Source organism: Lates calcarifer, linkage group LG13, assembly GCF_001640805.2.
Source record: "Lates calcarifer isolate ASB-BC8 linkage group LG13, TLL_Latcal_v3, whole genome shotgun sequence".
NCBI classification, from domain to species: domain Eukaryota; kingdom Metazoa; phylum Chordata; class Actinopteri; family Centropomidae; genus Lates; species Lates calcarifer.
The window spans coordinates 948,664-962,121 of record NC_066845.1 but is presented as its reverse complement, the minus strand read 5'-3'; the positions used below and the strand labels follow the sequence as shown (position 1 = coordinate 962,121).

Below are 13,458 nucleotides of genomic sequence, written 5' to 3'. Positions count from 1 at the left end.
AGGGAGCTGAAGTTCCTAATGAATTTCCTGTAGAAATTGGCGAAACCCAGGAATCTTTGAACCTCTCTCCGTGAGGTAGGTGTGACCCAGTTGACCACTGCCTTCACCTTCTCAGGATCCATCTGCATCACACCCTCAGAAATAACAAACCCCAAAAATGACACAGTAGGCACATGAAATTCACATTTTCCAGCTTTCACAAAAAGGTTGTTGTCTAGGAGTCTCTGAAGAACCTGCCTAACATGTTGGACATGGGTCTCCTCATCAGGAGAGAAGATGAGGATATCATCCAAGTACACAAACACAAAAACATTTAGCATATCTCGAAGGACATCGTTCACAAGAGCCTGGAACACGGCAGGGGCATTGGTTAAACCAAAAGGCATCACAAGGTATTCATAGTGTCCTGTAGGAGTGTTAAATGCTGTTTTCCACTCATCCCCTTCCCTGATTCTAACCAGGTGATATGCATTACGCAAGTCCAGTTTAGTGAAAACTTTTGAGCCCTGCAGCAACTCAAAAGCAGTGGAAATCAAGGGAAGGGGATACCTGTTCTTAACAGTGATTTCATTCAACCCCCGATAGTCTATGCAAGGCCGAAGAGACTTATCCTTCTTCTCCACAAAGAAGAATCCAGCCCCTGCTGGTGAAGAGGAAGGTTTAATGATTCCGGCTGCCAGTGCGGAATCGATGTACTCTTTCATAGCCTTCATTTCAGGTGTGGAGAGGGAGAAAAGACGTCCTCTAGGTGGCATGGTACCAGGTAGCAGATCAATGGCGCAGTCATAGGGGCGATGTGGTGGTAATGAAGCCGCCTTGGTCTTGCTGAAAACCTCTTGTAGATCCGCGTAACAGGAGGGAACACCAGCCAGGTCCACAGGAAGACTACCAGTTTCCTCAGTAACTGTGACAGGAACGGGCAAAGCCTGTTTCTCAGAAAGACAGTAATGTTGACAGGCATCACCCCAGGAGAGGATCTGACCAGAGGACCAGTCAATATGGGGGTTGTGAGTCTTGAGCCAAGGAAGTCCTAAAAGAAGTGGATGGTGGGGTGCATTAACCAGGTGGAAGGAGAGCTTCTCCGAGTGTACATTGCCGAAGGAGAGCGAGATCTCAGGAGTGTGGTGAGTTACTTGGAAAAGATGGCGTCCATCTAGGGCACTTGCCTCGAGGGGTTCATCTAGAGACACAGGAGATATCCTCAGTCTCTTAGCCAGTTCATAGTCCATAAAATTAGCATCAGCCCCAGAATCAATTAATACAGGTTGCAAAAGGGAAACAGAGGCAGTCTGTAGAGTGGCTGTGGGGAACAGCCGCATTGTCTTAGTAGAAGTGAGTGTGCTACTCACCAGGCTCTCACGACTTCTAGAGGCCCCACCACGACGGATGGGACAATTGGCGAGGAAGTGACCCATCTGTGCACAGTAGATGCAACAACCCTCATCCATACGACGCTGACGTTCCTCCAAGGAAAGTCGGGTGCGACCCACCTGCATGGGCTCTGCCGGGGGAACAATAGGTGCCTCTGTCGACCCAGGTGGTGTCCTGGAGGACTCAAAGTTCATCTGAGGACGACTAGGAACTTGAGGGAAGTGAGGAAATGAATGGGAAGAGAGGCGAGATCTCTGCCGTTCCCTCAGTCGTTTGTCCATCTTGGAGGCCAAGGCAATGAGAGCCTCGAGTTCTGAGGGCAAATCCAGTGGTGTGAGATAGTCCTTGAGTGTTTCAGACAGTCCATTAAAAAAGGCATCACACAGAGCAGCTTGGTTCCACCCACTGTCAGACGCTAGAGTGCGGAACTCAACGGCATAATCTAAAACTGTGCGCCTCCCTTGCCGTAATGCAGCTAAGGACCTGGCAGCCTCACGGCCCGGAGAAACAGTCTGAAAAACTTGTGTAAGAGTCCGGATGAACAAGGGAAGAGACTCACAGATTGCTGAGCGACGACTCCACTCAGCAGTAGCCCAAGCCTCGGCTCGCCCTGACATGTGGGAGATCATATAGGCAACCTTGGCTCTGTCTGTAGAAAAGGAGGCCGCCTGAAACTCAAAGTGAAGTTCACATTGAGCAAGAAACAAGCGACAATCTCCCGAATCCCCAGAGAATTTCTCCGGGCTGGAGAGATGAACGTGGGGATTCAATCCCAACCCTGGAGGCGGTGAAGATGGCTGGGGTTCTGCATCCTGAGTAGCTGGGGGCGAAGCAGAACCAGGAGAATCAGATGACTGAGGCCCACGCTGAACATGGTCGACCAGGAAATTTAGCTGAGACCCCAAGGCCGAGAGCATCTGCCCCTGGTGCTCTGTCATCTCCCTCATCTCTTGACGGAGAACATTAAGTTGTTCCTCATGATGGAGGATCCGCTGCCCCTGGGCTCTGAGGGCAGACCGGAGGTGATCTGAGTCTGCGGAGTCCATAATGTGGCCAGATTGTACTATCAAGCACACGGCAGGGCAGGACTCCAAATGCAGAACTCAAACACAATCAAAGTTCAGGTTCTTTATTACAAGCAAAAGTCCAGTACACGAGTAGGCAGTCCGATAAGGCAACAGTGTCCAAAGGGAATAGGCGAAAATCCAAAATCAGGTAAACAGGCAACGGTCAGGAACACAAGAAGTCAAAAACAGGAAACAACGCTGGAAAGCTGACACGAGGGACAAGACAATCTGGCAACTGCCAAGAGGAAGAGACGCTGACTAAATACACCTAGACAAGGAGATAACGAGACACAGGTGAAACACATAAGGGCGGGGACAGTAATCAAGACAAGGAAGTAAAGAGAACTGGAGTAACCAAGGGACAGGAAACAGGAAGACAAGACAAAAATACCAAAATAAAACAGGAAACATTCAAACCCTGACAACATTAAACTGCTGCAGTTCTCTTGGATTTGGATTAATAACTCTTATCTTCAGTGCTTTGCTGAACATACCTGGTGAGTCAAACAAAATTAACCAAATCACACATTTACGTATGAGGGCAATCAGCTGCTCACAAGCACTGCTGCTGAGGTGAGGGTTTGAGGCTTAAGGGAGAGGACTCCCTAACATGACTGCTGTAAAGTTAGCTAAGGCCATATCTGGCACTGGATGGGATGTAACACACACATCCCCCACTCTGAGTAAAGCTGTGTTGTCACCAGTCTTGACTTCCGTGAATCTGGCTGGCGTGTGATCTTGTTTTGTGCTTTATACCAGTCTGGATGGGATTTCATCATTCTGTTGTGATGGGATCATCTCATATGGGACATTTGGCTCACAGATAATCTTGCTTATGATTGCTGGGAGAGGGAATCAGGATGCATTTATGTGCAGTTATGTGCTGCCAGTGATGAGTCATGTGGATTATTTTACCCCACCCGTTCTGATAGGGTTATTTGTTTGGAAAGAATTAAGTGAAAATATATTACAGCAAACTCCAAAAGAATATTTTTGGTAGTACTTTCCAAACAAGTAGTAGTCTATCTCCAACCTAAATAAGTCCCATTTTGGACTTGTAAACATTTAAACTTCTGGATCCAAGTCCACCAGTATTTGATGTTCATTTTCAGACCCTGTCGACTTTTATAGAGGGAGTTTCACACTTGGCATGCAATGCACAGAGAAAACTGTGAGCAACACTTCTATATCAAATAAATGGAAGGAGGTGACGAAAGTGTTCCTGTGTGAGTTCTTACACTGTGGAATCACATATTAATGTAGCTATTAATACAAGCTGTGGGAGCTTTTTGAACTGCTTGATGGGTGTGCTCATTCACCTGTTAGTGCTTCAAAACTGTTAGCATGAGCAATTTATCTCATGGTAAAGGGCTGCTTTACCCAAATTACAGAAGAAAAAACATATTTTCTCACTTGAATGGAATTTTGTCAGTTGTGTTCATAACATTGGACACTGGCATTTAACCCTGTATCAGCTGTTTCCATTAGGACTGTTTCCTCAGTAGAAAGTAGTTCCATTTTTCCACCGCCAATAGGAACGCTGAACTGATATGAAAAATCATGTTATGTGTCCCCAGTGGCATATACATCAGTCCATTTGTTCATGTGTCGTTCCAGTTTTTACAAGTTACAAGCCATTACAAACTGTTGTTTACACAAATAAAGTTTTATAGGGATTTTTAAAAATGGTGGTTGTTGGTGCTGCACACTTACATCACTCCAAGTTCCTCTTGTGCTGGGAGGTAAAAAGTCTCTCAAAAGGACATGCTAAGAACTGCAACTTGATCTTGCTTCTTGCATTGAGGACATGATTAAAAAAGGCTATGGTCCTCCATAGTTGTTCATGGAGATGAACAAACACAGCTGTGGAGCCTTACATTGTTCCATGGCTCACGGTTTAGCTGTCTCCCCACAACTTTTTACCTTTTTAATTTGTTCTCGCCGCTCTGATTACGTCGTTTTTGCCCTCAGCAGGCAGCAGTTTTCAGCAAAAAAGGATCAAAGAGCGTGATTATCAGGCTCGCATTTATCAGGTGGACGGTGTATAAATCAAATTCCAATTCGTCCAGATATTGAGATTCAGAAGCTGTAATTCATAGTCATTTTTCCCTCACCCTGCTGAATTCTTGCAGCTGAAATTTCACATCTCATATCCCCTCACTAGAATTCATATAAAAGTGTCCCCTGTGCTCTGTCTCCGCTCGCAGCCCCTCCTTTGATGAGCAGCTCTCCCCTCGGCCCAAGGGGAAGAAGAAGAAGAGGAAATCCGATCGGAAGAGGAAAAGGAAAAGGTCAGTTCCCAAATTGTGATGACTCTGCAGTGAGGTGTATTGTTGAACACCTTTGTCATGTTTCCTGAAATAAATAAACTGAGAGGTGCACAGGAGAATTCTTGTTTCTCTCTAGAGTTCATGTCTATCTGTTCTCCTGCTTTAGGTCTCATTCCCACAGCCTGTCACCACTGAGGAAGAAGAAAAAGAAGAAGAAGAAGAGCTCCAAGAAAAGCAAGCGGCATAGGTAGTTCTTGTTTACTATAACGATATTCGAAAAATGGCATGACATTTATTTTTAGGTGACCCAAATTATCTTTTTTCACTATTCCAGGTATACCTCCAAGAAGTCAAAACACAGGTATGTGTATGATTATTGCGAGATTTTGTGCCCTTTAAATGTTTTGTTAAAAGAGTAAATTTAAAAACAAACAGTTCTCATCTGGAAATATCTCTGTCTTAAGTGTGGTGTAACATTTAGCTTCTGCCTTGTGTAAGATTTCTGGATCAGGCTTTGTCAGTCTTAATACTCCTCACTCACGGTTCTTTTCTCTTTCATTTCACCAGCTCCTCAAGTTTAAAACATAAGAGGAAGGATGAGCGCAAGCACAAGAAAAGGTCAGTCTGTGATTGTTGCATCAGAATCATGTACACCCTCCACCTCCTGCCTCCCCTTCCTCCCCAATGGTAAGCCCATCCACCCTTTTCAGAACACCCATTGTTGAGGAAGACAGAGAGAGGATCCTCCAGAATGCCTTCATGTACGGGGCACGATGGGTGAATTCAGACACGTGCAGCTTTTATTTTTTGGAGCAAAGCGTGAAAAAAACTCTTGCAAAGAGGAAAACAGATTGAAAGCTTGAGCCACAAAAAGAGGAAAAAGGGGGTGAAAGAGGGTAAGAGAAACCAATTTCATGCTGTGATCTTGCGACATTTTATAATTCGACTTTGGATGAGTGGGCCGTTGTTTGTAAGCACAGAGCCAAGTTCAGTCGCTGCTTACTTCAACAGAAACCGCTGCTTTCCAGCTCACTACAAGTCTCTCCTCTCTCGTCTTTTGTTCTCTTCATGCCTTTGTTGTTCCTTTATACTTTCACCTTCTCTATTTGCTTTCCTTTTTCTCCAAACATGGTTCATATATTTCAGGACCCTGTCACTTATAGTAAGAAGCTGATCGAGAAAATAGGTTTTCAGGGACTTTAACAAGAGGTGAAGATGAAGCCTTTTGGAATTATACATCCTTAAAGCAACGTTACGTAACTATGCTACCCTTACAATAACAGCCTCAGAATCATTCTGATGGTACACTGACTTGTAATAGGGAGTATAGAGCCTCTGTCATTCCCACTCCAATTCCTGAACACCTGCTCTTGCTCCATGTAACTTTTGTGACCAGTAAAATCTCCCACTAACTGAGTGATAGTCAGCGGCAGAGCAATGCCGTAGTAGATCAGACTTGGAGATCATTAAAAACCAGCGCTAATCTCTGATATCTAATGAGGAAACTTTGAAAATATAGAGATTTATAAACAGAGTTTGGCAGGTGATGTTTGTTATAGGGATAACACTTCCTGCTCTGGAAGTCAGGGATAATGAAAAATACACACCTCGACCGTGTCTCAGTTCAGTGACTGGGACTCTGACAGTTCACAGGATAATTTTGTAGTTCAACTTTGACCTACAATACTTTCTGTAGTTGTGTACGCACAGAGTTTCTAAAGGATTATTACAGACATTTTGGGCGACTGAAACCCATAGAAAATAAGAGTCAAGTTCTGATAAGCCTGTATTATTTTTTGATACAAATGGTGAAAAACCATTAGCTGCAAATGCAGTCAGTTTACAGTGGTATAAACTGATAGAAGCATGAGTCATTTGAGAAACTAGAATATGTGCTTGGACATAATGACATAAACAATTAACTGAGCACTTCATTTCTGTCAGTCGACCCATCAGAGAACTCATATCTCCTTATCCACTTGTGCTTTTTCTCCTCTGCTCTCCTCATCACCTCCTCCAGTTCCCGGACTCACTCGCGGCGGAGACGACGCTATCGGAGGTCAGAGTCGGACAGTTCTTCCTGCCAATCTTCCACAGAGGACAGGTAAGGGACCCGTCCCTCCCCCTCCTCACCCCCCATCCCTTGGTTTATCTTATCAGCCCGAGGTGTCTGCCGAGTTCTTGGTCACACCACGGCGATGACTGATAAGGCAGAGGTGACTTCCCGATCTCAGGCACGACCGGCCCTTATCTGTGCTTCACAGGAAATGGCCCTAAACTCACTCCACAGATCGATGCACTCAATTATAATGACATATAGCAAAAATTTTGGACGTGTGATAAAATGAAAGAAAGTTTTTATGGATTATACTGAACAGGGTTGATACTGTGATGATCTCAAGTAGTTACAATGACAGGATACTTCCTCTGGTGATACTTAATCCCTGAGTAATCATTTACCACAGTATTGCGTTCAGAGTCAGAATGGCAGGAACAGCTCAATTAGTGAATTTTGACACACGAGAACAGGTAAAATTGAGGTCCAATTGCCAAACTGAAATAATCTGAAAAATATTCTGAAATTATCTCTTTGAAATCTGTCAGGAGTTCTTTGTTGCTTACTAATTACATTGAATTTCATTGGGATTTTAATGACAGGAAATCACAATTAAATTCAAGTAATGATTTTAAATCATGCTTTCCCAACTGCTTTGTACAGTTAAAATCCAGTCAGCTGACCTTCACAGCTACAATACCACTAAAGAAAGTATTTCTGTACAATTTTTCAGTGGTTATACAATAGATTTTTTTTTTCAAAGATGTCAGAACACTACAGTAAGGTGGAAAATGTTGCTGATGTAAATTCAAATGCTTCACTGACATTAAAGTGCTACTCTACTCTGAAGAGCAGTAGAAAATACTGAAAGACTTTATGTCATGATGCAGTGTCAGAAAACTAAATGCAGCTTTTTCCCCACAGAAACCATCTGCAAAAATCTGTGGTACATCAGGCATTAGGAGACCTGGCAGCTGTAGGGGAGGAGACCGACGGAGTGCTCCAACACACGGACATGAAGTGGAGACCCGCAACCAAATCAGTGTGTAAAACGGCTCCAAAATATCGCTCCATCCTCTCAACCGGCACCGTAAGTACTCTTCAGGATTCTAACGATGCTGCCAGCAGTTCAGTTTGATTTCTCAGTTACGGCCATGTAAAATAGCTCATAGTCAGTTAAAATAAAATGCCTTTGGTGAGGCGGTTGGCTTTGGAAAAACACTCTCAGTAAAGAAAAAAAAAAACTTGAATTCCACATTCTGGTGTTTTGATTAAAAAAAAAAACTCTTGCCATTAATATTCACACAAAATACATAATTTTTCAGAAAATGTATGTATGTCTAAACCCGGCTAGCTATCTGCTAGGGGATGAATATTTACAAAATCAAAAAACTGTACATGGCCTGACTCTGACCTCATTTAAGAAATTCTTTATTTTGTCGATTATTTTTCTGTTTTTAAAACTAACAGCATCCAGTACTCAGTAGAGAAGATTCCCCACAATAATAATAATCATACTATAGAAATTACAGCACATTTCAGCAACATGAACAAGAAATACTTTATTTTTAAGATATAGTTTTCCTTGTTAAAGATATTAATGAAATGTTATCAATACTTCTTTCATTGCCAATGTTTTTAATCAACTGTCGTAACAAACTCTTAACAAAAAATGTGTTAATGTTCACTGGATTTGTAATTGATTCCCACAGGATGTAACAAAGCCTGTAGTTTAGTTTAGGACCGCTCTGACTTGCCTGTTTTTATCTGAGGTGTACTGGACAGTGCACAGGTGTAAAACTGTGCTGCTGCACAGGAAGTGATTCAGTTTTTGGTTTTAATGAACAGAAATGAAGAAAACAATGTTGTTACAATTCTGCATTTGTTTGTCAAACCCTGATCCGCGGGCAGCAGGCAGCAAGCGCTTGTTTATCGTCTGTCATCAAAAGTGGTTCAGGCTGCAGTTGTGCAGTCTTTTAGGTTAGGGACAGTTAGAGATGGAACATAAACCATTAGTTCAGCCACACTATATAGATGGCAAACTGTTTCCTTTATTGGCTCCCAACATTCAGTGGATACAAATCGCATACTTTTCTAACATCAGTGTAATCATTAAGTAGACTGGGTTGAACTAGGAGATAAAGATGAACAATATGAATAACTATTAGTGCTGACTTGCTCTCTTGGACCAAAACAACAATAGTAAAGCATGCCTGAAGCTTTGGGTTGTTTTTACTTACTTACTTTACTTTACTTATGGACTGACCTGATGAGACCCTCATGTTTAAAGGGGTGAATAAGACCCAGGTACATCTTGTTCTCTGCACAAAGATGATTTTTTCACCTTATTTTGTCTATGACCTCTAAATACTCACATACAAGCATTTAACCAGGACGCTGCTTTGACATGATGCAGAAGCAGGATAAAAAGAAAAAACTTCCTTTTCAATTTGGTCCTTCTCAGTCCCCTTCGGTCACTGCATCTGTTTTATGTTACACTTTCAACAAACAGACCTGAGTTGCAGACCTGAGTTGAAGCTGAAACTAAGAGAAAACAAACATCTTTAAAGTTTGATTGACACTTCTAGACGACAGACTGGATTTTAAAATTGAGCTCATTGCAGGTTGATTTTCTGTTTTCTTTTTTTAAGTGATGTTCTCCCAGAGAGCCTCATAAATACAACTATGGCCTTAAACTCATTGTCTCATGCTTATTGGAGCATAAAATATATTTAATTCTCTCCAGCAATCATTAAATTATGCTAATTGCACAGACAGATGTTTTTAATTACACACCGCAGGGTTTTAATAGAAATTCAATAAATTAATCCATATTTTGAATCATGCCTGGCATTCAATATCCCAAAGTTTTTCAAGAGGACTTCATAGTTGGTTACTGAGGGGTCAGCTTTACTCTATCAGCTGTGTTGGCATTTCTTTATGGGTTGTGATATGGTGAATAAAAGTACATAATTTAAAAAGCAATGCAGAATGATCTTTGCTTAATATTTCTTTCCTAAAAAAGCTAACCATAAAGGGAAAGGTAGGTATGACTGGACAGAAAAAACAAACAAAACATGAATAATCAACATAAATGTGGTTGATTATAAAATATGTCAACTTCTCTCAAAATAAAAACTGGTGAGCTGGTGAAAAGAAAGTAAAAAAAAAAAAAATTTGCAAAAAATACCAAGGCAGAGATGAAATGTTTATTTTAATGGCAGTCAAAATCTCTCGAGGTGACATTGAAGAATGTCTCTATTCAGAAATTTGTCTTCCTGTAGGTGAAATCTTTTACCCCTGAGTACACAGATTGTGTGTAGATGCGACTGGTAAAGAGGATGGTAGAAGTACAAAGATTTTCTTAATTTCCCTCAGGGTTGGTCTGTTGTGTTGACTGTAGACTAGATAATGGAAAATCTTCAGGAGGACAGACTCAGTGTCTCGTAATCATTAAGTAAAGAGAGATCATGATTTTATGAGATTAGCCAACTATGATCCTTAGAGAGTCACTATCTTTTTTTCCATCTGTGGACGTTTGCAGTTAAAAAAAAACTGTCCAAATTCAGTGTGCAGAAGTTGTACTCACATACGAGCACACATTTAAAGTACTCTCGCTCCCAAAAAACTCCAAAACAATTCACCATCAAGGAAAGAAAAAGGAACATGCCAATATAAGTCTAACTGGCTCTGGGTTTGAAGAGAGGGTTATTGTCTTTTTCTTGCAATTTACGACTCTAATGATGCACTTATGTTGCCCGCTCTTCCCTTTTTCTTACACCTTACCTACTTAAGGAGGAAATCTTGATTGGTAAGTCGATGCTATCCGCAGATTTAGGGATTTACTTGTAGGTCGGTGCAGGCTAATTATTTACTTTTCACAGGAGAAAGAGCACAGTCATCTGTCCTATTCTGAGGGCTTTCTTAGTTAGACTGCTGGGATCTCTCTTTGTCTGCAATCCTTTTCATTTCTACATAATACCCATTTTTGTGATGTTTGTTCAATGTTCTTTAAATGAGGCTTTTTTCAATGGGGATATTGTTTACTCTTTTTCTCTTCACTCGAGTTAGAGCCGGTAGATTTTTCCACACATAGTTTTTCTTTCTTCTCTGCTCTTTAGTTGTTCCTTTCATATGATTATTTTAGTTTAGACTTACTTTATCTAAATTTGTTTCTTGTTGATTTCTTTGACTTTAGTTGAGTTCCGACTTTCTTTTGAGGTTAATCGCATGCTTCAAATTTGCATGATGTCTTTCTCTTTCAAAGTTTTCTGTCCCAAGAAAAAAAAAAAAAAAGAAATCTCTTCTCTGTGTTTTCAAGGGAATATATGCCTTTGTACTAGAGTATTCACAGTGCATCAAAACAGGTAGCAGGTTCCATTTATTGGCACACGCTTGGTTTTAAGCTGCAGCCTGTTTGTCTGTTTGCAGATTTTGTCGTCAAAACCTGGAAGCGAGCTCTTGCACGGAAATGGGTCTCAGCATTTATCGGGCCAGACCGAAGGTCCGCACGATTACGATTCTGGGAATGACACGTCTTCACCGCCATCGAGCAAAACTGGTGTTTCTCGGGCGAGTGTCACTGACAACAAGAGGAACCACTGTCAACGTCTGGCCTCTCCTGAGAAGCTGAAGTTCACTGACAGAGACAATGCCTCAGATTCAGGAAATTCTGTCACCAGCTACGCTTCCTTATGCAAACCTTATGGGGAGGACAGCTTGTCTGCAACCCTTTTCAGTGGAAACAGCAAGAGGTAATGTTGTGTTCATTCTAAATAATCCATCTGAATGAATGCTTCCTAAGAAAATTGCTGGCTGTTTATCTTGTATTTCCACGCTCTGCTTCCTTTTTTGAAATATTCAACTTATGAGGGAGAATAAGGAAGAGCAGTTTCCTTAAAAACAACCCCAGATACAGTTTGGGCTTTATCACTCAAAGCAGTGAAGCGTCTTAATGTGTTTTCTTTGCAGAGAGCAGATAACTTTGGGGTGTCGAGTAGAGGTTGTGAAACCTCCAAAGACGTCCAGCTGTTCACAGAGGATGAGCGAGTCATCTCGAAGGCGACAGAGAACCCGTTCGTTTAGCAGCAGGAGCAGGAGCAGATCCTCAGGGAGCTCCAGATACTCCGGACGCTACTCTCGAAGCCCGTCGCTGTCGTCTTGCAGGTGGGTTAACGACTTAAAACATAACTTTATTCATGTGGCACTTTTCTCTGCATCACTAAAATCCACTTATATCTCTTGTAACACCAAATTTAGTACAGTTATTCACGGTTCCTGGATGATGAATCCTAATGACTTTGGTTGGCTTCCTCTTGCACCAGTCAGGTTCATGTTAGTGATTCTGAGTGAAATGTCTGAACTTTTGAATGGATCGTCATAAAATCCCTCAGGATAAATTAAAACAAGTTTGGTGATCCCCTTACTTTCATTTCACTGTGGTTTATCCACAAAACACGTTTCCATCAGCCTCACTAGTACTTTGTGTTTAGTGCTAATTAACAAATGTTAGCTTGTCAATACACTAAACCAAGATGCTGAACATGGTGAACTTTACACTTGCTAAACATCAGCTGTTAGTATTTTCACTGAGAGCATGTTGCCATGCTAGCATTAGCATAGCCACATCACATGGATTGCACAAACCATGAGGTATAGCAAACAATGCAACTGAAGGCTAAGCTGTGTTGAATATACCCTGTGCAATGGTGGTAATATAATATACTATAATGTACCTTAGTGCAAGTTGGGTGATTATACAGCATAGAGAGCCTTGAAAGATCTGAATAATCTGATATATAATAGATGCAATACATTAAATATAGAACAAGTCCAGGTGAGCAGTCTGTCCTGTTAAAAGGAAAAACTGTTCTGTCAGCGTAGTCTCCTCTCCTGACACAGAGCGGAATCACTGTACAGAGTGATGGCAGGAATGACTTCCTGTAGCGTTCCTTGTCACAGCAGAGCTTAAGAAGTCTCATACTAAAGGTGCTCCGCTGTTTGACCGGCAGGTTGGAGGTGGAGAGAATGCAAAATGTTCTCTTCTTCAACACACTGGTAAAAGATCTGCAGTGTCTCTCTGCACATATTAAAGGACCTAAGCTAAGTAGAGTCTGTTTTGTCCCTTCCTGTAGACAGCCTCTTTGTGTGCATTTCCAGTCCAGTCTGTTGCCTAGGTGAGAATTTGCATAAAAATTCCACAACTTTGTGGAATCATAAGTGCTGCTGCTTTGCTCACTTCCATGTCAGTAAATGTCATTTCTCTTGTTGCCAGCTCGTACTCGCGCTCTCCGAGTTATTCAGCTGACCTGAGGCGACGAGGCAGCGTGGCAAGCCTGAGCTCCAGAGGAAGCTACTCCAGATACAGTGCTGACAGGTGAACTTTAGGAAACGTTCCATCTGCTAAGACCTCCTCCTTAGCAATGCACAAGAACATATATATATATATATATTACATTGCTGGTGAGTACGTTTTCACACTGTTATGTCAACTTCCCAGACTACGAGACAGAAAGAGAGCACCTAGCTACAAAGAGACAGATGTGAAGCATGCACATAAGGTTAGTGGGAAGAGACGAAGACGCAAATCCTACTCTCCTATGAAGAAAAGGAGAAGAGACTCGCCAAGCCATCTGGAAGCACGCCGAATCACAAGGTACAGCTCTCCCAGCCTGGTTATTTATATCTCTGATAT

At 42.0% G+C, this 13,458-nt stretch overlaps 1 protein-coding gene across 1 annotated transcript in view; it reads left to right on the top strand.

Annotated features, from left to right (window-relative positions):
• Positions 1 to 13,458, top strand: part of srrm4 (serine/arginine repetitive matrix 4) — a 64,456-nt gene that overhangs the window by 45,990 nt on the left and 5,008 nt on the right. Inside the window, exons 3-12 of the mRNA XM_018703357.2 lie at positions 4,646 to 4,729; positions 4,875 to 4,955; positions 5,043 to 5,069; positions 5,276 to 5,326; positions 6,729 to 6,812; positions 7,689 to 7,854; positions 11,196 to 11,518; positions 11,736 to 11,930; positions 13,039 to 13,140; positions 13,264 to 13,419. Of these exons, the coding sequence (XP_018558873.1) occupies positions 4,646 to 4,729; positions 4,875 to 4,955; positions 5,043 to 5,069; positions 5,276 to 5,326; positions 6,729 to 6,812; positions 7,689 to 7,854; positions 11,196 to 11,518; positions 11,736 to 11,930; positions 13,039 to 13,140; positions 13,264 to 13,419 (1,269 nt within the window). The remainder of the gene's footprint in view (positions 1 to 4,645; positions 4,730 to 4,874; positions 4,956 to 5,042; positions 5,070 to 5,275; positions 5,327 to 6,728; positions 6,813 to 7,688; positions 7,855 to 11,195; positions 11,519 to 11,735; positions 11,931 to 13,038; positions 13,141 to 13,263; positions 13,420 to 13,458) is intronic.